The 26,278-nt window shown below is 40.5% G+C and overlaps 1 protein-coding gene across 1 annotated transcript in view; it reads right to left on the minus strand.

The window, feature by feature from the left end:
* grm4 (glutamate receptor, metabotropic 4) overlaps positions 1–26,278 on the minus strand; it is a 277,637-nt gene that overhangs the window by 205,293 nt on the left and 46,066 nt on the right. The window contains exon 2 of the mRNA XM_050038398.1: positions 17,209–18,264. Coding sequence (XP_049894355.1) covers positions 17,209–17,751 — 543 coding nt within the window. The 5' untranslated portion in view covers positions 17,752–18,264. The remainder of the gene's footprint in view (positions 1–17,208; positions 18,265–26,278) is intronic.

The following is a 26,278-nucleotide window of genomic DNA, read 5'->3' on the forward strand; positions in this document are numbered from 1 at the left end:
GTATGAATGTGCATGAGTTTTTTCTTTTATTTAAAAAAATGTCTCCCCCCAGGCAACATGCAGTGTAGCTGAGTGTGTGTCAGTCATACTGCCAGCTGCTGTGCATGATTAGCTGGATTGTAATTGGTCCAGTTCTTTCTGATGTGATTCCCAAAATCAGAAAGTAGATCTTAAAGAGATTCTACATCTCCAGTATCGTCTGAAATCATCAAGTGTAACGGAAACATTTGTTCTTAAAGGGTGCATCTTATTTCATAGTTTAATACAGATGTGTTTATTTCTGTGCGTCATGAGTTTTTCAGCTGACACATTACAAAACCCAAAAGATTAATGAGTGGAAGTGTTTTGTATTCAACCCCACAGATGGAAAAATTGTGGAGGTTTTTTGCCTTTACCTGCCCACAGTAACATTCAGTGTTGTGAGGGAATGTACTAAAAGAGCGCGTTCATTAAGCATGCTCATATTTTTGGTGAATAGTGAACTGAAGATCAGTTTGCAACAAAAGAACGTGACAGTTGTTACTCTTGTGAGAGTGTGTTTAATCTGCACCATCCATTGATCTAAGTTACTCTGAGCAACCACGGACGCACTCAGCTAAAAGTCACCAGTTAACACGGTCAGTTATAAAACCAAAGCACTTGCACTGCAGAAGACCGTTTATATGAATGTTTTACAGAGTTGTATGAACAAATCAGTCAAATCAGAGCAGATTCCAGTGGAAAATTTCAATTTTTTAATGTAAAACTGTGTCAACTGGGTCTAAAAAAAACAGTCCAAACAACAGCCACACCTGCAACAAATTTAAAATAATGAAACAACACTGAAATGACAAGTTATTTTTTTTGGGACTGTGAATTATAAACTTGAGCTAGGCCATTTTGATGTGTGTGAACTAAACACTGAGCTAGCATTTGTGAGGTGTGAACGTGCACAACACTGGTAACATTACCAAAATAACAAAAGTGAAGTCCGCTGTTAGAGGCCTGATAATCAGACTGAATTGCCGTTTCATTTTAAGGCTCATTTATACTCCCTTTAAGTATAAAAATAGATAATTCAAACATTGTAAACATCCCTGCCTTCATGCTTCCATGCGTCCTTTATGATGGCATAAATACATTCATTAGATGACACTAGATGGCGGAGTGATGCATAACCACAAATGAGGTGACGGTGGAGGAGGTCGTAATATTGTAAATATAGTCGGAGGCAGCGTTGTAGATGTCTTGTGCGACCATTATATACATCCTGATATGTGGACAGAGAATTTCTTTCACTATATTACTGATTTGTTTCATTCCGCTATTATTTTAATGTCTTTTTCGTCTCCTACGGTCTTATCTCACTCAAAGTATGCTACACTGCCTCCATGATCTCCGGTGGTACTGCACTGTTTCATCGGTATCTGTAAGCTTTCAGAAATCATGCACAAATATGGATGAAATGAACGCTAAGTACGGACCGAAGGCTCCATTCGTGTCCATCTCTAACGCTGAGCATAAATGAGCCCTTACTTCATATCACAAAACAAATCTAAGAAGCGAGCAGCAGCAGGTCTGTAACCAGGATGACCTGTTAACGTGTCACTCAAGTGAGGCAGCTGACAAATTGAACTTCAGTTCTACAGCATAGATTGGAATTAGTCTGCATGGGTTGCATAGGAGTAACGACATAAGTTAGTTCTCGTTCAATCACACTCACTTCTGCCGTGCCAATGGTTTACTAACAATAACAAAAACACACACCACGAGAGGCAGCTGTCACTCGGAAGAACAACAACAACACTTATTTGATTCTGTGTAATAAAAAATGCTTGCTGTTGACACCAGGTTGAGCCATGAGGCAATACAGGCAGCTTTCACACTGTTTATTTTAACAGAAACATGTGTCCATTGAAGTGGAGACACGTTCATGTTTCCAAACAGATATACACTGTTAATAAATGTAAACACAGCCTGTAAGACACACATGCACATATGTGCTCAAACCCACACACCCACACACATACAGGCAAACAGCAGAGTGTCTGGCTTGTGAAGAAAACTGACAGATGGTAGAAGGTCTGGATTTGGATTCTGGATGGACGTTTGTCAACTCTTGAAGATACAGAAATGTTGTTACGCTTGATTTGCATGGAGAATTAGTCGCTTATGCTCAGTGAGATGAGATCACAACTAAAGAAAAATAAAATTAAAAAAAATTATATGGTAAAACAATATAATTATACAGGAACACAGGACATGCAGTGCACAGAAATCCTACAGAGGAGGCCAATACCTGCCACCAGTAATTTGTCTCTCTAATGCAAGCTACAAAAGTGAAAGCAGACACTTGGTCTTGACTCCATCCACAAGTGTCTTCAATATCCATAAGCTTTCTTGCTGCTAGCTTCACTAACTGGCCGATGGCTGTTACTTTGCTGGTTTGGAGCAGTCATGCATGATTACATATTTTCAGCTTTAACCCAGCTCAGACCAAAGACTATCATAAAACCAACATAAAACAATCTGAGCTTCAGATGGACCGTATTCCCTCAATACGCCACAGTAATTTAAATAACCAGATTAGTCAATGTACAGGTGCGCTAAAACAGCGAGCAGCAGCAGCACCCCACCTTCAGACACCGACACACTGTGAGGACGAAGAGAGACATAGCCTACATTGACTGTAAATGAGATGATCTCAGGCTCGGCGGGGAGAGAGGGCTGAGGGTCAGAGAATGCCACAGCAAATGAACACGCTGTGTGCCGACAGTTTGTAACTGACTTGGCTAGCAGACTTTACTACAAGCTGATTGGCTGCTGAAACAGGTGACATGACTGTTGCTCTAAAACCAGCCGCTGGGGATTTGACAAGCTGACTCACAGGTGAAACCATCAGCCGGCTTGAGTCAAGTTGGGACTGGCCAGTTCACACTGCTGCAGCTTTTCTCTACAACGTCCAAAAAGGTTTTTTCTCTTCATGAATCTTTGGTCTGACCTGGGCTACATGGAAAAATATAATACAGCAGCCTACAGTGTAAGAAGAGGCAAAATGGCTAAATGGCAATGCACAAGTTGAAGGAGCTGACAGGATGACATTTTACTAGAACTGTACCATTTATGATTTCACATGACAAATAAATGATTGATTGATTGCATTGGTCTGAAAACTGAATTTACACTAGTGTTATGTGCTTGTGTTAAAAAAGAAAATACTATCAGCCGATATATCGTTATCAGATTTTAACCTCTCTAACTCTGCTAGGACGCCGACGTCCTCGCTCCCTTTAATAAAAAGGTAAGAGTCTCACTCTTACCACTATTTTTGGCTGAGATAAACCGTCTAGAAAGTGGGATCATAACTTTCACGTTTCATATGACTTTATTTGGTGATATTTTATGGTGTTTCTATGTCATAAACAACATCAGCTATCATAATCACACCTGATTTCAATAAGGTACAATGTTAGAAGCTGGCTGAGTGTTGTTTGATCACTGATAGTACTGTTTTGAAGCGGAGTGACCACTCTTGTCATTTGGAGCTCCGCCTGGATCTTTGCATGGAAAAAACACTGTAGAATGGTCATACTTTGAGCAATTTTCTTCAAACTTGAAACAAATGTTCACTGATAGTTTGCCTACAGCCCAACAGTGTCATTTACCTGCTCAGATGAAGCCACAGACAGTTATTCATCCTGAAAAACATTTTTTCTTTTATTTTAGGCAAAATCTTCAACTTTTTACTGACTTCAGAGGCCCAATCCTCTGTCTCTGTATCACCTACAGTGTTTCTGACACTTTCACGAGAAACTTCAAGGAGTTTTCTTTCTGGCAAGACCTCATGCATGCATGTAGTCAAAGCGGTTCAGAGGCTACAGCCATTTTAATTTGGGTATGTCATTTTAGGCGTTTTCGCTACAAAATGGGGGTGGAATGCAAGAGGTTAAATACTGACAAATATCAATTATCTGTATCAGCCATAGAAATCCAGTATCTGGCAGGATTTAGTATTCCCTCATTTTGATTTAGATTACTCACAGTGAAGCTTATATTTGTCAAAAGGTGTTTTGTATCCTCCAGTGCACAGGTAAAATTCATTATATAATAAATGTGCATTCTTCCCATGGAAAAGATGATGTTTGGGACAATTTATTCAAAAATCACATATGCAAACATTGTAAACAGCTAGAGATGGGTACATAATATCAGGCCCAAGGTTAATTTGGGTTGTGTTGTTTGCCATCAGGTCTGTAAGCTAAACGATGTGTCTTCGTTATAAAGAAGCAAACAGGTCTGCCCTGTTGACGTTACTACTATAAACTGTGCATATTGTGGTTGAACTTTATTTAGTAAATGAGAAGATGTTTCATGACAGGCTGTTTACAAATTAACCTTAACTACACAAGTCTGGGGAGAAGTATAACCTGAAACAGTGGCTTTCGATCCGGGGGTTGAGACCCCCTTACGAAGTAGTGAGATAAATCTGAGGGGTTGTGCAATGAGAAGAAGTTTAAAAAAAGCTACTTATACTACACGAGTACTGTTACTCTTTTCTAGACTTCCTCTAATCTTTTCTTTGTGTTTTGTGGTTTTCTAGTAAGGATGTTAATGATCAGCATTGAGACCTTTAACCAACTAGAAGAATTCTGATCGATTATTAGTATAAGTTAAACTAAAAATATGTTAAACGTAATATACTGGCGCTACAGGGGAAGATAATGAGACAGCGGAGTCTGCAGCTGCCCAGGCTGGAGTCATACCCTGCCACCAGAGCAACACCATGACATTGCTCCTGCGAGACGAGTACAACACTGCTCAACAAGCTCAAGACCAAGAGGCAAGGGTGGACACCTAATCCACTTCACTGGTGAAAAGAATCAGCAAGCTTTCTGTTGCTGCTGTTACACAGAAGTTCAATGATGCTGGTTAGCATTAGCTAACACATCAGCAGCAGCAGCTAACATCAATAAGTGAGCCGTTAAAACTGTCCATACAAACTCACACCAACAGTGAAACATCTCAACTCAGTCGTTACACCTTAGGTTACGTTAGCCACGCGATGCTAACAGTTAGCCCTGTTACTGTGTGTGGGGAGGTGGGTGGATTCTCTACATCCCCAGTGTGGAACTCACACTCCTGCAGCAGTAGTGTCATACTAAACAAAGATAGCACATGGGGCACTCCGCGTAGGTCTACAATGAAATAAGATTTTCAGTTAATGATCAGTTAACGAGGGTCTTGTCGTAAAGCTGCGGTTCCGCTGTTTCAAAGAAAATCAATAGAGAAGAACGGGTGTGATTTGGACGCACTTTAAGTCATTCGGGCCCATAGGGTTAAAGGGGTGACAAGCCAAAAAGATTGGGAACCACCGACTTAAAAACATGAACACTAATCAACAGCCGGGACCAATACACTGGGTCAAACCGCCCTGCACAATCACAGGTCTACAAGACCTGCGGCATATCCATCCATCAAATCTGAGCCATTCTTTGAAAGATGACATTTTAGGGGGGTCTGATTTTGGATTTGGCCAAATCAGGAAACAAATACACCTTTCACAAAATGCACCATCTCATGTGTCGAGCTTTGCTCTGTAGGTGCAGGCAGTGTGTGCATGAGCAGTATGAAATGACGCTGATGATGCTGAAGCCCCTGCGGTGGGCAAAGAACAACGGGTTACCATGTGTAATCATTTCTGACTCATCAAAGTCAACAGAGACGGATCAATACTACAACCGTATATTAAATATCAAAGAAAAGAGAAACAAAGTGTTGGCTTAATAGCTGCACAATCAGACAGTCAGCATTTTGTTAATGGAGTAGTTGGAGGACAGAGAGGGCAGAGAAGCCTGGGGAAAAAAAAGCATGGCATAGGAAAATACAGAAAATGGAAAAAACATCACCTCCCTGAACTGAGCAGGATTATTATCTGCAGCTCCCACAATGACTTACAGTACTCTGGCCAAAATGGCTCTCATTTTAAAATTACAGAGTAACAATGCCCTATACTATCTTTCTTTCTTTTCACCATTTGTGCTACGGCTTCCCTTTTTTGAAGCAATAATGATACAGTCCAGCTTTCTGAGGAATGTAATGTATTCTCATTATGCTTATACTGAACCCAAGAAGAGAACCTCACAATAATTGCCCTCTAAACTCTGTAAATTATACACCTTTGTCACTAACCTACAGAGTGTATGGCAAATCGTTCCCACTAACAATTCTCAGTCTTGTTTAAACATGTCAGTCTCTTGCATGAAATTAAGGTACATGTACTTCGAGGAAGAAAACAGTCTTTAATGGCTTCATAGTGAAGCAGTCGATGTGAACAGCCGTATTGTCACAGGCTCCCTGAATGAGTGGGTTTGGTTGAAGTGAGATGCCTCGATGGGCTGATACTAGTTTATCTTGATTTAGCTGTCATTCCCCCAAATGAGCTGCTAAATCAATTGTGACACAGAGCCGTCATTCTACTGTGTCACTGGAAGGTTTATAGGAGAGTAAAAACCATCAGAACAAGGTGAGATGAAGCATGAAAATTCATGACATGAACCCGTTTTTTACAGTTTTAAGGGCCACAACAAGGGTAAAATTCAAAGAAATATACAGATATTATCTGATTGACTACCATGAGAGAAACCAAATTATTGCCTCTGCTATTTGTCAGGTTGATCCAGAGTCACTAAAAGTGTGGGCAACCACAATGATGAAATGCAATAAACAGGGCGACTAATTTTCAACAGAGCAGTGATGAAACACAGTGTAAAGAAAATGAATACGTGCCATATAAAATAAAACCACTCATGCTAGATTTCAAGGACTGTCAAACTTTAAATTCCTTTTATGCGTACAGAAAAACATGGACAGAAATAAAACATAATTCTGAGGCAAGATTAATGCCCTAGTCTGCAAGTGGATTTAATTCTTTTACCCCTGATCTAATTCTGTCTGAGTCTAAATTCTAAATTAACATGAAAAGCATGCATTTAAATTAGTAGATTTGATTAAGTTTTCTATAGAAGCTCAGCTCAGGTTATTGCTTCATTCCAAGTGAGTACAAGCCCAGCGGCTAAAAAAGATAAAATGCTGCTCAAATAAGATGTTTTGAAAAGCTGACAAGGAGATAGTTCTCAAAGAAAACCTGTAATGAACATAATGTTCAAAAAGATATACTTTAAACATTCATAGATAGTTCTTCAGAACAAAAGGTTGGACTTGAATTACATTGTCAAAGACGAACCGAACATTGTTTTTCTTTCTTTTCTAGACCTGAAATGAGCTGTAAGTTCCCTCTCTGCTGCCAAAGAGAATAGCAAGAAAATGTTTGAGGTTTTGCAGTACCTGATCATACTAACTACGGATGCACCAATTTCCCAGCCAAACACTGGTATCGGCTGATAATCACCTTGTCGACTGTCATCGACCCATCAGCAAATAAGACGTCATTTACCAATTACAGTGGCCAATGTTTTTCTGTTGTGTCACATCAATTTTCCACAGGCTTAAAAGCAGGGCTCCAGAATATCAGAATTCTGTCGTCCCAAGGACAATAAAAAACGTGTTTAGGAAAAGCAGAAATCCTCCACGGGACGAAAAGACGTAGTAAGCTCACTACCAACACATCAAGTACCGCACCCTCTACGTACCCCTGATAATGCTACATCATGAACAACAATTCTGTGGTGAAACACCAGGAGGAGAGCTAGTTAACGTATGCCGTTAGCAGCCAGTGGCTGGAACTAATAGCTCATGGAGGTTACACCGAGTTACATTAAGATGCCTTCAACCTCTACTCAGTAAAAATGATTATTAATATTGTTATCATGATGACTATCCATAAATCCATCCATTTTCATCCGCTTATCTGGAGCCGGGTTCTCTCCAGCAACGCTTTCCAGCTCCTCCTGGGGGAACCCAAGGTGTTCCCAAGCCACATGAGATATGTAATCCTCCAGGGTGTTCTGGGTCTGCCCCGGGGCCTCCTACCAGTGGGACATGCCCGAAACATCTCCAGTGGGAGGCACCCAGAAGGCATCCTGATCAGATGCCCGAACCACCTCAACTGACCCTTCTCGACGCGAAGGAACAGCAGCTCTACTACGAGCTCCCTCTGGATGTCCAAGCTCCTCACCCTATCTCTAAGGCTGAGCCCAGCCACCCCACAGAGGAAACTCATTTCAGCCGCTTCTATCTGCGATCTCATTCTTTCGGTCACGACCCAGAGCTCATGACCATAGGTGAGGTTTGGGACGTAGATGGACCAGTAAATCAAAAGCTTCGCCTTCCAGCTCAGCTCCCTCTTCAACACGACGGTCCGGCACAGCGCCCACATCACTGCAGAGGTGAGGGTTATCATGATGTGTTCAAATGTATTCTTGTGAAATAAATAGAGCTGATGCTTTCACAGTGATATAAAATAGATATTAGAGAGCGAATTGATATACTATATATTAGGGATGAGCGTCTGTTGGTTGTATCTGTTCAACCAACTGAATTATCTGCATCTGTACTCGGAATGGGTGGAAGTTTATGCCAGTGGTTGGGGTTTAAATCGAAAATGGGTTGGGCCTAATCGCAAGCTGTTATTTTAAGCATAAAACTTATATGGATTAATCAGAAGTTGCCATATTTATTACCTATGGGAAAAGTATTTACAGAACTGCCTCAGAATTGAGCTTCAGATCACGTTTTATGGCAAGAGTAGTAGATTAAACACAGAGTACAGATAATGACACATTTTACTTATATGGTACTCGTAATAAGTACATTGCTTGTATCAGATACTTGTCTCATCCGAGTATTGGGCTCAACCCTATAATGTATTGTAAAAAAGGTTTTTGAGACAGTTATTTCGTTTTTTGTCATGCATGTCAAAGGTTAAATCGAAGGTTGTTTCATAAAGTTGTATGATAGAATTTGAGCTCATTTAAAGATAAAGGGCTGAATAACTTAAAATCAATTCACTTTTTTGTATAATAAAGACAAAAAGGAGAAATAACAATAAAAACCAAACCAAACCAAAAAAGAAAAGACAGAAAAGAAAAAACATTGGCAAATTTATCATTTTAAACATCGCTATCCATATCGTCCCAGAATTCCACAATTTCACTCCTAATAGTCACCTAATATTTACTGATTTTACCAACCAGGTCTGAAGCTAAACTGTTTACAGGAGCAGAGTATCAACTGGGGGAAAATAACCATTAACTCACTAAAAGAGATTGCAACAAAGCAGATGGTGAGCACCTCTGGGAAAGAGGAATGTGGTGGGGCTTTGACCACAAAACAGCTGCAGAATGAATCCGCACGCTCATTCAAGGAATCATGAAAGAAACTGTCAGGTGCTAATGATATCTGCCATCCTCCTTACAGTATGCTGTGTGGCCGTGTTTCCGCTGTACATGTATACTTTGACTGAGATTGACACTGATGGCTTTTAACTTACAAGCTGTCATGTTGGGTTTTTTTAAGGATGCACTAGCTCAGACATGAGTCACGATAGCATCAAATGCAGCAGTAAAAGCAAACATTGGCAACTTCAGACTGTAATTTTGATTTTACAGGGATGTTTGAACTACAGTTTTTCTTTTTTATACCTAAAATGTGTTTTTCCTCCCTACATTAAGGAAAACAAGTAACGCCTTCACACTTACTCCATGCCACACAAGTTAAATAACATTTCATTTTAACCTCAATGTACACTGTTTTTTGATAGTCTTGCACCTACATGATGTGCATATAATTATTCTCTCTTGTCCTCCCCTACACCCATCAAGATGCTGTATGTTTGCCAAACTTTTTAAAGCAAGAATGCCTACTCAAATCTGAGATATCTTGGTTCATTGTATTAATCCACAGCACTTGGAATAACAGCCAGTATATTCATAATTGCTTAAAAATGTATTATTCAACACTGCGGTTCATTATTTACATGCTTTTACCAGCCATGTTATCATGTTACAAAATCCCCAATGAATTCATGAGAAAATAAAGCTGAGGGATGGCAGCTCAGGGCAATCTCTAATCATCTATTCATAATCTACTGTGTTTATCCAGCACTAAATATTATTTGCTTTGCTTTTTGTTGACAGTTTGAAGCACTTAACCCATGAGAGTTGAGACCAATTTCACTGCATAACATTAGTTACAGAGATGTCACGGGAGAGCAGCGTAGTTACAGTAAACAGCAAGGGTGTGGATCAAATGTGAAAAAAAATCACGTAGGTTTTAAGTTTGTTTCTGAGACCTATATAGGTGGATGGATGATGACACCATTGCAAGACAGTTGAGAAGGTTCCTACACAATGTGAAGGCACATAAATAATAACTCAGGGGGTCAGCTTCTGCATCTCCAATGTGAAACTTAAAAACAAGAGTATGAACTAAGGGGTGAGGGAAAATGTCAGAATGAGTGGGATGCTGAGGGCCTGTGTGCTCTTGCATGAAAAATCATTTTCTTCTACTTTCCTTCCTCTAAATGGATCGTTTTTTTTACTTCTCTGTGGTCCCCTTTACTACTCTAACTAGCCACTTCAGTGAATGTGAGCTGCTTTGTCCAGCCAGCAGTAAACTGTAACGTCAGAACAAGGAGCCACCAAAATGCTTTCCAGTGAGCATTAGAGACTAGAATGCTCTGAGCTTCTTATTCCTGGGTCACTGCCTCTCTATTGTGCTACTCATGTGCACCACAGTATCAAACAAATGAAATATATAAACAAATTATTTTTCCTCCTCTCTGAACAAGAGCCAAACTTTTGTTACAGCTGCAAAGGAAATCCCTGTCAGGATCTCCTGCTGATGTACTAGTCAAGAGGGACAGACCTAGTAGTACAATCTGTGTAGTAGGTGATGCGTGTCAACTTTATGAACGCATCTGCTACGCAAATGAATAATGTAGTCATCTGACATATCTTGTCTGTGATCATGAATTATCTTTTCCCCAACAGCTTGTCACAGCGACTCCCACTTCTTGGCGAACTACACTAAAATGTTCTTGAGCTGCAGCTCCTGGTCCCCGTGTTACCGTTACATAAGGTTGGAGTAAAATATTCATCAAGCTGCTCTGGACCACATCTGTATGCAGCTGAGTGCTGAGGAAACACTTTTGTGTAAACCTGCTAACTACACCAGGGTGGCTGCTGCTGGGTTTAAAGTGGTTTGCGTGCAAATGTGCTTGATTGCTTTTGTGTATGTGTGTGTTTCTGAGCGTGAAGTGTTTATTTTCAGGTGTGTGTGTGTTTGAGTGGTACAGTTTTGCACATGCTAAGTGTGTATGTGCTTGTGAAAGCATACAGTAATGCGCATGTCTACATGTCTATGAGACTTGCCCATCTTCATCAGTATGCTGAGTTTGTACTCGTGTGCATGCATTGCCTTCATTTAAAGCAAACATTTATGTCTAGCCACGGTGCTAGTGGATGTGGATGTGCCCTCTTCTCTCTGCATGCTAGACCATGCAGCAAATGATGTCTTGCTAGCACAGGACGTATTATGAGACGGTCATAAAGTTAAGTTGGTTACCTTCTGGAGTCATCAGCAGGCCCATCAGGACCAGGAGAACCAGCTGGCATCCGGCTGACCAGCAGATCCCCAGGAAGCCATAACTCAAGACCCCACCTAAATGACCACACACCATTCTCCATTAAGGGTTTACTGTTTAATCTATATAACCAACCAGACGACTTTACATCACGTCCGGAGTCTTTTCTCTTTTTTGATTGTTGTAATGACTGTTATTCAATTAGAGTGGACATTGATTGATCGGCGACTACCTTGGAAGGGGTTTGATTTTCAATACAGCGGCTCAGAAACCCAGAGTGATAGTAACTGCGGATGAGCTGGTAAAATCCCACCGTGTTGATCTACTCAGCCTGCCGTCTGTCTGAAGCTGCTTTCTTAACCTCCAGCTGTCTGAGAGTAAAAAGGCAGGAAAGGGAAATGCTAATATATATATTGAGGATAAAGAGAGAGGATATCAGAGAAATCTAAATTAAATATGCAAGGACACTGCTTACGTGCATTAATGAAGAGGGAAGGAGCACTGTGCTAATGACGAAGGATTTAAGGCTTCCATGTGAGAGAGGGATCAAGAACACGCTGCTGGAGAGGCTCATTACTGTGGCCCACACTGACTCTTACCTGTGTGAGCGTGCACATAAGCATATTTCATGTGTGAGAGACAGAAAGAAATATAGAGTTCATGCACAGGGCTTTGTACGCTCGAATATGTGTTCATAAACGGGTATATTTAAAGCACACGCATGCACTGAGGCATAAATAAGCCGCAGAAGAGAATAACATACATACATTAGAACATATAAAAGATGCACCACAATGTGTTCTGTCACATAGGGTTCACTCCGGTTAACGCTGGGGGCTACGACAAGAGTACATCCCGTGTGGTTTGTAACACTCTGCAATCGGGGAGCTTATCAAATCATACATATACTGCAGGCTGTTGCTGCAGACTATTAGATTAACTAATGCACAAAAAAGCATTAAAAAACTGAATGAAAGCCTTGTGTTCACCGCGCCTAAGTCTGGGGCTGTACCCAAGCCTGAATTTTCCAACTGGGCTCACCAGTTTGGGCTCATACTGATTTTATTAAGCGAAGTGGTTCCTACATTTTGAGTTCTAAAAATATTCAACATCAATACAGCTTCCCTAGAATTATGACTAATGCTGTAGTGGGGTGGGCGACATGTCGACAACAATCTATGTATTGTGGCTTGTTCTAGGTGGGATGTAGTAAATTACTATATTACAAACATCAAGTACAAACTGTTGCATGATTTTTTTAAGCCACCGGCGTGAGACTTAAGAAATAAAAATCACATACATACATCACCCTAAGAGACCCCACATACGCCCCAAGGGCCCCGCCTCTCTCTCACGTCAAAGCTGGTGTCAATGTTGACAACTTGGATTAGAGGATGAAATGGTACTATCCTTCTGGTCGCAAAAATAGAAAAAAAGGTACACCGTGAGAATGAAATGCAGAGACAGCAATCAGGTAAACTGTCCTTTCCTCTCCAGGTTTGATGTCAGCAAATAACAGTAACATTAAATTGATGTGCTAGCTCGGCAGTTTATCTCTTGGTCTGTCTGTCTCTTTCTTGCTTGCCAGCAATTTCCAAGGCTGTGTTCTTTGACTTTTTGCCTGACAAAAATAAAAGTGAAATACAACTTTTTTTAACCTTGATAATGGCCACCAGTGTTTATAAACTGCAGCTTGATACAGATGATTACGTCACACATGAATATGCATCAATATGCGCATACACAAAATGAAACTCCCAACTCTGAAATGACCATTCTAGACAATATATGGAGATAATGGCAAATAATTTAGAACAAGACAACAGTGACAGTCTCTCAGTCAAGGTTTAGTTACAACTCTGTACTAATGCAAGATGGAAAGCAATGGGCTGACACTGACTATTGATTAAACAGTGAATCTAAAATGTTTAAAACCCTTTTAAAAAGGGGGAGGAAAGTAGTGAAAGTACTGGGGTGTCAGGTGTGCCATTTAAAGTGCCATCCACTACAAAACAAAGAATGCCTAAAACTCTGCACATCTACTTCTTGACTAACACAAAACAAAAAGCAGCAAAAGCAACCACAACCAATATGGCTCCAATGTTCCGACAGAAACCACTAGTGAATATAAACAAGATTGTTTTAATGCAGACATATGTTGCAGGGACTACTACAACCATCATACTGGTGTGACTGTGACTGTACAGCATTGGGTTAAATTGAGCATTTCTGAAGTACTTAAGAGGATATTTTTAAGATATTGAGAAAAATATTGTGAATCACGACGTAGCCTAAAAATACTGTGATATTATTTATAGGCCATATTAACCAGCCCTAAGCTGTAGTATTCATTGCCTCCACCCAGTTACACTACAGTGCAGCACACCCACAGACCAGCCACCCCACACTGAGCTCCTACAGTGTAACAGCCTACATGTGAAGTCTCATGTTTTACCTCAAGACAAAGTGGTTTTCATTAGTGATGTGAAAACACCAGATTCCCGCAGTCAATGAAATCAAAAGTGTGTATCCTAATCATAGCTCAGTAATAACAACCTATCACACTGCTGAGCATCTCTTCAGCACTGTGCTGGCATAGATGGCACAGTGTTGATCGCACTGGAAGGCAGTAGAGGAGGCAGTGCCAGAGTCTGGTCTGGTTCAAGAGTAGTCTAGCGTCAGCTGAGAGCATCACAGGGGAGAGCAGAAATGAGGATGAAAACACAGGGCATGCATCGCACTGTTCCACCTTCCATTTCCATCCCCTTTGAATGCAACTTTAATTAATCTATTTAGATTTTGAATACTGAAAGTGGCCATAACAATATCTAAAAGCTCAAGGTAACATCTTCAGATTGTTTGTTTTGACAGAACCTGCAGATATTGAGCTTATTTATCATATAAGAGGAAAAAGCAGCTATTTTTCACATTTGAGAAGCTGTATTAAGAGAATCAAGAAAATAACGATGACTTTGTCAAACAGTGAAAACTCATTAACCTTCTCTTTTTCCATTACAATCACAGTAGGTTTATTATCAGGTAATTTTGTCACAAGACTAGGTTTGTCAAACTTTGTAACCTGCCATGCTGTTACCCTAGTTTGCTTTGTGAATTGACAACAAAGTGTCTGATGCATCAACTAACAATACAAGGGGCAAATCTGCAGATCCCCCTCTGATGATTTTAACAGTTAACTTATAAGGAGCAGCCCTACCAAATCTAAAATTATTTAGGGTGATGTAGTCAGGTAACACCTGGCCTGCTAAGTGTCCTTAAAGGTAGAATGAGAAGGAGATTCCTGAAAAATGATATATAGGTTTGTACTAAAACAATCCCTCCCAATCATCACTTCTGAGATATGAGAATTGTGTGGCGAAGTCTGTATCTGCAGAGACCCTGCCATCTGTCTGTATTTTCTTATTTTGCTGCATTTAGGACGTTTCTAGGCGTCAACCTTCTGGCAGTTGTGTGTAGCTCTCCAACTTTAAATGCAGTGTTTACAAACGGCAACCAACAAATTCTACCAATTCTGCCTTTAAAGGTGCAGTGTGTTGGATTTAGGGGCCCCTTCTGGAAGAAATGGTATATGATACTTATAAGTATGTTTTCATTAGTGCATAATCACTTGAAAATAACCATCGTTTTCTGGGTACCCTAGAATGAGTCAATTCTATCTACATACAGAGCGGGTCGTTTTATACGGAGTCCACCATGTTGTTTCAACAGTAGCTCAGAATGGATAAATCAAACACTGGCTCTATAGGACCATCCATGTTTTCCAAGTAGGCTACCATAGTTCTCTGATACCCTTGGCACATGCGCAAAGTTTCAGTTCAGCTACCTCACTGCTACATGAAACTAAAGCCAACATTAGACTTTTAAAGTAAGGGTCATGCAAAAATTAATGCATGCTCTGAATTTGTCACGCAACAGAAAAATTTGTTATCAACTAAGCAGCCAAATTTAAATGATTAAAAAAATTGGCAAGGTCTTACAATTGTGAAAAAAATAGCAAGCTTTCTCTGCTCTGAAAGGCTGAGGGCCTGTATGTTGTAGGCCAGTCTTGCCCCATCCAATATGGCGGCAATGTTGAGGTGTCACCACAACAAGTCAAAGTTGTCAATGCAGCCTTCATGTGTGACAAAGTCACAAAGCAGCATTCTGGGTAAGTCATTATTGACTTACAGAAACGCTGCATGCAATAGTCAACCTTCCACCTTTCTCTCTCAAACAAACAGAGCAGTGCTTGGTCCTGGTCTCTGTCCTCAGTCATGACATAGTGTTACTATAATGCATAAAGTTGGCGGTTTGCAAACTGGGTCAGGTGCGGGTGGTCAATTAACATATATTTTCAAGTCAGGTTGGTGCAGGTAGTGAAAAACCCTGACCTGTGCATCACTAATTGCTCGGTTGCAAACTGTATGCTGTGATATGTTTTGTATTTCGTGACTGAGGAATAACCATTGATGTTGTGCGCTCTAGTGTTTATATAGTTCAGAGGAGGGACTATGCCAAGGATGGCTCAAGTGCATCATCGGGCCATGATTTCAGGCCCACCAAAAACATGAGCATAAAGTTTATCAGGCTGATTCAGCATTTTAACATGTATAACATGTTTAGAAACAAATCACCAATCACTGATTTTACTTTACCAGACTTTAAGTAAGATACTGAATCAGCTGCAGAGTTAGTTTTTTGACTGAGCCACCAGCAGACCTCTCTGTACTTCTAAGCAAAAACAAGGGGTAATATTGTTTGGATTAGTCATGAATTTTCATAGGAGATCAAGGTGAAAGTAAACTTTGGAGTCGGGATTATAATCAGCTTTTTAGGTGAAAGAAGAATGCAGAGGATCTGAAATACATTTTTTGAAGTTGGTTTTGAAGTCTGAGTGTTATCTGAAGAAGAATCCCTCTTTTTAATTACCACAATATTTAAATAAGCCACTACCTCGTGGGTCCCAATGAAACTGATTTGAGTTATATCTGTGCTGAAATGTGTAATTGCCCATGAAACAATCTCAAACACATGACAGTACTTCTTAAAAAGTAATTCTTTTTTAAGTAAAAAAAAATAAATAAATAGGTGTATTATTTTGCAGTGAGTCGAGCAGTAAATAGCTATCACACCTTCAGTAACGTAGAAAGAGCTATTACCCTTGCCATGGCTGGCTGGCTAGAAAATAAATGTGTGATAAATAATTCATCAAATGTCCAAATGTACATGAACAGAACATATTCCTTCCACACTGTATGCAGATGTACATACCAAACTGATTGGAAGGCAGGCTATCGGGTAAAAAATGAAATCAAGCCGTATCCTATTAATCACTTCTGTGTTGTGACAGGCAATACCTCTCACTGCTTAGCAACCAACTCCTGCAGGGCAACAGTCAGAGAGATGAGATTTACCAATCTTATCTTCTCTCAAAAGTGTCCATTGTGTGGCAGCACATCTCTAACACATATTGTTCTCACACACTGTTCTGCAGCTCCTGTTGTTTTTCAGCCGGTGTTATTAATTATTTAAACAAACATATATGAGGATCAACAGAGCAAAACATCACCCGTCACAGGTGTGAATGTCAGTCAGTATTCACCAGCAGCTCACGTTCTTTGCTCTGTACATTTCCTACATACTAAGAGTTTGACAGTCACACATACATAAACAAAATAACAACGTCTTACCTTAAATAGGCGCAGTATGTTGGCCACCATGATGGAGACAGAGCTGGAGGAGGCTCCAATGACGCCCACCACCCTCTCAGGTTTAGTGATGATTGGCGCACCCCCGCCGAGACATTTGACATCTGTCCCGTCCTTCTCGATCAGAGCCTGCACGAAGGTGAGCGACTGCTCCAAGGCGTGAGTGTCCCTGGAACAGGTGTCCAGGATGCGCGCCCCCAGAGTGATGTTAGGCAACAAATTATTGTCATTATTGATGCGGTCAAGGGCGAAGAGCATGGCCTCCAGTCTGTGTATACCCTTCTCCTTCTTCAGTTCCCCACATGGCTTGCCATCGTGGCCCCTGGCGTGTACTGGGAAGAGCCCACCTAAGGAGATATCGCCGTCGATGCGGATGGAGTTCAAATGCGTGTGTCCTGGCCCTTTGGGTTTGGCAGCCTGAGCGGCCTTCAGGGAGCTGTAGAGAAGCAGCAGCAGCAGAGGCAGAATCAGGCTGTTTCGTTGACAGCCGGTCCGATCCGGTCTACACGCTGGAGGTTGAAACATGACCGCGGCCTGAGCACACGTCCACGCCGTACAGCCAAACCCGGCAATCAGAAAACAACAGAAGCCAGGTATTATTTTATGATGGCCAGAGGGTTAATTGCAATACCTCTTGAAGCAGTTGGCACAGAAAAGGCTTCCTCTCATGTCTCTGCTCTCTCCCAGGCATTCAATTAATGTAGAATATGAGCTTGGCTATTTCACAGGATGTAATCCTGTTCGCTTCTCCTCTTTCACTCCCTCACTCCAGCATCTGACCACAGTGGTGGGCAGCTGCTCCTGAGTCTGTTGTTATTCACAGACTTGCCTATGGAGATCCTTCACTTGGGGCATTAGGAAGAACAAAGGTGAACGATAAGCTTTTTTCTCTCCGTCTCTCCCCCCGCTCTCTCTCTGTGTCTCTTTCCTCTCCACCTCAATCAGAAGTTTTTAATCTCCCCTGTTCCCCTGGGCAGGGATTTGGTATATGTCAGAGCCCTCAGGCCTGCTTAGGTCCACAGGCTTCAGAGTGAATTCCTGAAAGATGAAAAAGAGAAGAGTAGTGAGACAGTGCACAGAGAAAACAGAAAAAAGGCAAAGGGATTTGTACTGGTATGAGCTTTTCAATACCTCTTTTTTTTTGCTTAACCTTTTTACTGCAGCATTATGTGGAATGAAGAGACAGTCCTGCTCCCACAAACTCATTTCTTTCTCTTATATAGTCTTCCTACGTCTACCATTTTGAATTCAAAAGGTTTCCATGGACTCTCAAGGTTGATGGTGCTGAGAGTCAGATCCCCAAGCTTCATTTTCACCTATCAACCTTAACAGACGTGCTCAGCCTCTATCACAATTGTGTGTCATTTGTTGACAATTATGTTTCCTTTTTCTTTTTCGTCAAAATGATTATACATCAAAATTAAAAAAGTACTGACAGTTATTTGGTTCTACTGACACAAGACCATCCTGTTGGCATTGGCAGTAGTAGTTAAGTTGCTGTTTTGTGTTGGTCCTTAGCTGAGAAATCATTATATTCAAGAAAATCCATCACCAGTGCTGCCACATTACTTCTTCAAAGCATGACAAATCATTAGAAACATTACGGATGTAAAGGGAAGTTCAAAAGAACTGAATAAGCTACTGATAAAGCTGATATCTCTTTGTGCCAAATGGACCTCTCCAGAATTACCTGGCTATTTCTGCTTACTACAGGCAAAATCCATTACATATATTATAATGGAATTCATATGTGGGTCTCAGACTCTCTTAAGCATGTCTAAGTGTGTGCCTTGAAGGGTAGAAAAGTACAACAAACCAACGGGGGTATGGTCTAAGGAATGAGTTTGGAACTGTAATTATGCTATTACAGATGGGGAGCAGCTTTTCTATCCAAAGTTGGTAAAAAGAAAAATATCCACCTTTGAAATCGTTGCAATAAGCAAGCTGACTCCTGATTCTAAGCAGCCATTAACACAGCAGACGATACTGTACATTTTCAAAATGACTGAACGATCATCCAGATCACTGGTGCCTGTAATTTTGCCCATGAAGGGATATGAATATTTTACACTCACTGATCACATATAGAAACAGAGCGTCAATACGTTGAAAATGTGAAGCCTAAAACTTTATTTTTATCTCAGTGATGGCAGTTATACCTCCCTAGAGCTAATGCCTATTTCCATTAATCAATCTGCAGATTTTTCTTTTTTTTACTAATTCATTAGTTGCTTGGTCTTGCTGGGTTTATCCTGGCCCAAAATGAGGCAGAGGTGGTACCATCCTGATCATGAGCACACACATGCAGATTTACCTCAGCTGGCTTGTGGAAACACCGTTTATAGGTTACGTATTTTATGAGTTCTAATAATTATATGATTGAAAACAAAATACAGTCGTTAATAAACTGCTGCTAAATTGCTACATGGACAGTCAGTTGTGTTTATAATGTGTATTCCTGGATACCTAATGTTCATAAGCAATGTTCTGTGTTTAGTTTTCTGAATGATTTTTTGTTTCGGTGGTAAAGGAGATACCAGCTGAAACACTCTGGCGCACCAGGCTGGCCACCGTTTTGTTACGTGTCTTTTATTTGTCTTCAAATGTTGCCTTTCCTGCTGCACTGTGCTAATTACAATACAGCAACACCATATAAGTGTAATGCTGCAATTGCAGTTACAAATGACAGAAATCCACCAAGGGTGACGCTTGTTGGAAATAGTGTTTTCCTTTAGGACACCTGTCAGAGTTTTTTCAAAGGCTGGAGGTGGGATGAAATTTAACGGAGGCACATATAATATTTTTTATGCAGGAAAAACCCTGAAGAGAAAAATTAACCAAATAATATTCCTGAACCCAAGCTATTTAGTTTACTACATTCATTCCTCAGGCTAAAAAAGTGGCTAATCCCCACACAGGGGATGCTGGCATCATCAAATTGACATTAAAATGTTGATAGATTATCAAAACAGTTGGTGATTATTTTCCAGATGACTGAGTAACTGATTAATCAACTAATTGTTTCAGCTCTCTACTTAACTACATCTGTTTGATGTGGCTCTGTTTATTGTTTCACTGCTATGACAGTTATTAGAAGAGATCCTGTACAGGCTCAAGTGCTGTAAACACACTGGTGAGGTGCATGTTGCAGATTTAAAGCTGGATTTTGATTTTCTAAACTGCATCATGTGCAGATCTACACACTCTGACAGCATCATTTCCCCCCTTCTCTTTTGTTGCTTCCGCTGACACACACACAATACATGCATGCCATACAGACACAAAATACGCCCATACAAGCCATCTTGTACGTACACATCTACACCCTGTTCATTCCTGAAGCAGAAATAAGCTCTGAAGGAACAATCTCCCTGCACACAGTAACAGAATAGAGCTGTAGACATTGGTTTTCCAGCAGAGTGGGTTGAAGCCTTGGATCAGCAACGGCTGAGATTCATTGAGAGCTTATTGGAAGTGACAAGGTCCTTTGAATACACCCAACTATCTCCTACTGAGTGAGAAGTAATTTTTCAGAGCTGATTCACTGCGGGTTCACTTTAACTGCTGCAGAGCAGATGACAACTGGAAAGCCAGCCAACTCACCTTAGCCCCCGTAACCAAATACAAACCATGCACCAGCATAATCTAACATCAGAGCAGACACTGAGGAGAAGGCAGTGAGCTGCCAACACAGCTCGGTATAGATAGGCAAAAGGAAAAAAAATACAGCTGTAGACATTGAGGAGTTCAAATAAGAAACTGTTCTGCAAGACTGCAGATTTCAAGACAGATGTCATCAAACTTGGTGTTTGTACAAAAGAAGAGCTGGTGGGGAGACAGCTCATACGTCTCCCTCAGACTGAAAAACAGCTAGCCAATCTGGAGGAGTATCTCGAGTGCAACTGGAGGAAAAAAACATCTAACACCTTACAAGATTACATCGAGCATTATCATGTTAATCAGCTTGTTTTGTCTTGTTTCAGATACCTTATAGGGCCTCCTCTTTGGCAAGAATGCAGGTAATTCATTCTTTTATCTTAAAGATCTCAGTGCTTTAGATGAGGGCTGGTTATATCCTCTGAACAAATCATTTCAGAAACTACTATCACTGTGCTGAAACCTATAACTCCCCTTTTAATCACCAAGCACCAGGGTTAAGGCAAGCCACCTTTCAGAGCTCTATTCAACATGACATGTAGTGTTGTAGCAACTGAATGGAAAGCACAGTATTAGCATACTCAGAGAAATCCGGTTATGTTTTCACTGTATATCTTATTTCCAGAACTCAGCTGTAATATACTGCATGTTACTTAGACTCCATTATGTGGCTTATATTACAATTTCCAAGCCTGACACAATGTAAACCGACCTCAGTTTTGGGTTGCTTTAAAGCCACTGCAACAAACAATGCACACACACACAAAAAAAGAAGTGACAAGGGCGCTGAGTGAGACGACAAAATGTGTGTATGTTTACATATCAGCCCGTAATGGCATACTTCAATAAAAATGTACGACACGGATTTGAGAAAAACAACAAAAATGCTTACCAGCTAGAAAATGTCAAAGACAGCTGCAGGAATTACTGGAGATTCATATCAGGAGAGCAACCTTTCCCCAGGTGCCAAAGCAAGTTTTAGAGCAGACTATGCATTCATTTCAAAAGGCCATACACTAACCTTCAGGCAAATAAGTGTGTGCTGTTACATGGCCACACGAGCAACAGCTGCAGCTGAGTCTACGGTAACACCTTCATTCTCATGAGGGCAAAAACCTGTCTGTTTTGAAACGGTCTGTGTTTGCTTTCTGCACATTAAAGATGTCCATTTTGGCAAATTTATTACGCGAGATTTAACGTATTGAGTGTTCTCAACTGAAATAAAAATAAAAATAAGAAGATTTTTAATGTGCACAAGAAGACATGGTGTGGGTGTTGTTTTACATGGTGTCTGGTCTTGCCTCGCCTACACATCTGTCACCTAGACTAGTTTTTAAGTGTACAGACCATTTTGATATTTAGGCAGGGTTGCAAGGTGAAAAATGTTTGAAGGAGGTCTAAAGACAACTTGTGTTAAATCTTTGGGGAAGATGTGATGTGGAAAGATCTGCAAACATATCGTGGTTTGGGTTGCTAAGAGTAACAATGCTACAGACAGAATCTCTTTTCACCAAGAGATATGCGTCGCTTCCACTCTCCTCAACCCACCTGCCCTTACAAATGCACTTCACCTGAAAAAGAAACTTCAGAAGTGTTCTTTTTGAAGATAAAGAATGTGATGTGAAGACCAGCCCCTGCACCTTGAAACTCCCTCATGTTTTTTCAGTGCTTCACATTAAAAAGATTCACAGCTCTGGCCCAAGCATTTTACAGTCCAATCAGTACTGCAAAAGTAACCATTATAAATACAAACAAGGGTACATCTGAAATTAATGTATATTTATTTCCAGCAAATTATTCCTCTCTTCATCTTCTGAGACCTGAGCAGCTGCTGGATGGCGAAGCCAGCCAGGGAAACTTTTAGAGATGTGCTTTAGCTCTCCTCTCACAGATGGGCAGGAGGGGCTCCCTAATTGACACTCCAGCATGTTGATGCTGCACAGCAGATCAATAGGAAGGTAGAGGAAGGCTGCCCTGAGGAAAACGAATGGAGAGAGAGAAGGGCTAGGATGCGCACAAGGACTGGAGAGCTTAGAAGAGGCTGACACTGTTTCTATCGGGGGAAAAAATGATTGAAATGAGCCTTGAAAGGATGCATCGATAAGAATGGATCAAACTGGTAATGCTGCTCTTTGTTCATATCTGTAAGTGGTCCAGGGGTAATACCTTATTTTTTGAGCAGCAAAACCAGAAAACTGCAATACAATTAGTGCAACACACTCAACTGAGCTTGCCATCTGTCACTGATCTGCTTTTTCAGCACGTCAACCCAGTTATTCCCAGCCTGAAATATGTTGACACTTTTCTAAAAGGAAACATTCAATGTTTAGTTTCAACAGCAATTTTACTGTACTGTTGCTGAAAACTGCTTTGACAGGTTCAGCTTCATATTGTGCAGCACTACAATGCATCCCTGTACCAATCTATATCAGCATCAACAGTAACATCAGATAAATTATGTAGGGCTGTAATGAACTTTTATGTTCATAATTGATTATTCTGCTGTTCATTTTCTCAATAAATCGATTACTTGTCTTGTGTAGAAAATGTCAGAAAAGAGTGGAATATGCCCACTAAGGCCCCATTTCCACCTAGGTATGGTACAGTTCAGTACGCTTTTTTTTCCATTTCCATTGTGACAAGTTGTGGATGGTACCAATGGAAGAGTGCTGTGCCGTCCCCATTTTTGGTCCCCCCTCTGTTGGGGTACCTAGCACACAGATCTGGTACTAAAAGGTGGAGCTGTGAACACTGCAGTCTGTTGACTGGTCAATAGAGGATGGTCACTCTGCTCAGGGCTGAGTTGTGGCTGGTTTTGAGGCTCAAGTAACCACTGTTCATACCATGGAGAGTTTTACATATATTAGTAAACTGTAACTATAAAATGAAAGGATGTTTTTCTGCCTCTTGCAGTAATATCCCATCACAAGAGACTCTCACTGCAGCCTGTTCCATTTTGTTATGAAAATGTCTACGTGCAACCTCGTTCTGTGAAGGATAAACAAGGCGCAGACTTCCATCTGTGTCACCGATAATGAGGAAATACAGTGAGTGCTGGACGGAGCAGTAAGTGACAACAACCCCGCCCACATTTAAGAGTACTGTTGGCGGACACGCTAAATGGACCTAGAGTCTAGGTACCATGTCTTCAGGGTTACTTTTGATTCCAAAGGTACCATTACTAAAATGTTTGGTGGAAACAGGGCCTATAATTTCCCAGAGTCAAAGGCGACGTCTTTAAATGTCTTGTTTTTCTCAGCAGCAAATCCTCACACTGGAGGAACAAACACTACAGGTTGACTGACATTGCTTGTTTGAAAAATTACTGAAACAAAGAGATTAGATTATGACAGATGCTGATTAATTTTCCATTTAACTGCTTCTGCTATACATGTCAACATACATCCTCAATGTAAGGATTATTATCATGCAATTGTTACAAACATTTTATACAGATCTATGTTTTTCTTGAGAGATAGGATTTATCAAAAAGTCTAAAAAATTCCATCCCTGCACAGTTGCTGCTACCATATGTGCATAATTTTTGACAAAGTAAATCTCCAGGCCTTCATACGCCTCCATGCATCACTACAGAAAAAGTCTTGATGAACAGTCTTTATAGCCAGCTGTCACAGTATGCATTTGAGACAAAGAGCAATCTCGATACCAGTTTGTGTTAAACTTCACAATAGAGCGAAGCCTCCACTCACTCAGATCTCTGCAGCCTGAATGTGGGGTTCCTTCTCTCCTCTGTTTCAATGTTTTTTAAGCTGCAGCACTTCAGCCAAGCCTTGCAGCGCCTGAACAGAGTCTCCCACCATTTTTGAATGCTTCACAATAATAACAGACTACAGTTGTAAACAGCTGGCAAACAGGAAACCACCTCTCAAAGCACAGCAAGCTGAAGTGAACATTATATTAACAGGAACCAAATTACAGAAAATTACAACTAAAGCTTTCAACACAAATGACAAATCATCTGACCACGGATTTCAGTTTGCTCTAATTACGACACCTACTTGGTCCAGTGTGTCCCTATTTATATTCTATACTTTAAGGAATACTTCACCAGCAAAATGGCCATTTGTATATCAATCACTCACCCTGTGAAAACCTTGGTTTTCTTGCAGCCTCCAGTGAATGAGGAATTGAAAAACAGCAAACATTCTTCATGAATTGAAGTAAAAGGGTCCACATTCAACAACAGCAAAACTATTTCAACACAGCTGTTGATAAACTGGTGGTACAGTGGTGCAGTGATAAGCATTGTCACCTCACAGCAAGATGGTTCCTGGTTGGAACCCCCCACCTTGGGTTCAAACCAGGAACCTCCCACCCTTCAAACCCAGGGTGGGGGAGCCCATCTGTGGGGAGTTTGCATGTTCTCCCCATGACAGCGGCCCCCCGCGACCCCCAACAGGATAAGCAGTTGCGGAAAATGAATGAATAAATTAATGAATGTTTAAAAACTCTCACACAATTCGTGGAATATAATCAAAGTCTCATTTCTCCAGCCATATGCTCAGTACTTCTCAGACACATGAATTTTCGCTAAAACCTTGCTACTTGTATGCAGACATATTTTAAATGTGTTAGCAAAAATGCATTCGGGAGGTACTGAGCATATGACTGGATAAATGAGACTTGGTTTATACTGCAAAGGTTGTGTGTGTAAACGCAAATGAATGAAATGAATGAGTGAATGAATGAATGAAGTTGTGTGACAATCTGTGAAAGAATGTTTTGATGTTGTTTTGCTGTTGCAAACATGCCCCCCTTTCACTGTAGTTCATTAAAATGTTCTCCATTTTTTGATTCTTCGTTCACTGTGGATTAGTGTTGTCAGGATACTGGAATTTCAAACTTCAATACGATACCTTTAAATATCAATTTATATAATTTTCAATACCGGAGGGAAATCTGACACTGAGGACATAAAATTTAAAAAATGTATCAATAGATAAATATAACTAGACTATGAAATGACAACAATGACTTCTCTTGTCTTGGTTAGTAACGGAGAACAGCAGAATTATTGTGGTTAACATTAACAATAACAGAGAGAGCAAGAAAGTGCAGCTGATGCCAGTATATTGATACTATGGACAATCATTACATAAACTGTTTCAAGTACTCAAAATTGATATATATATATATATATATATATATATATATATATACACAGTGGTGTGAAAAAGTGTTTGCCCCCTTCCTGATTTCTTACTTTTTTGCATGTTTTCCACACTTAAATGTTTCAGATCATCAAACAAATTTAAACATTAGTCAAAGATAACACAAGTAAACACAAAATGCAGTTTTTAAATGAAGGGTTTTATTAATGAGGAAGAAAAAAATCCAAAGCTACATGGCCCTGTGTGAAAAAGTGTTTGCCCCC

Source organism: Epinephelus moara, chromosome 24, assembly GCF_006386435.1.
Source record: "Epinephelus moara isolate mb chromosome 24, YSFRI_EMoa_1.0, whole genome shotgun sequence".
In the NCBI taxonomy this organism is placed as follows: Eukaryota; Metazoa; Chordata; class Actinopteri; order Perciformes; family Serranidae; genus Epinephelus; species Epinephelus moara.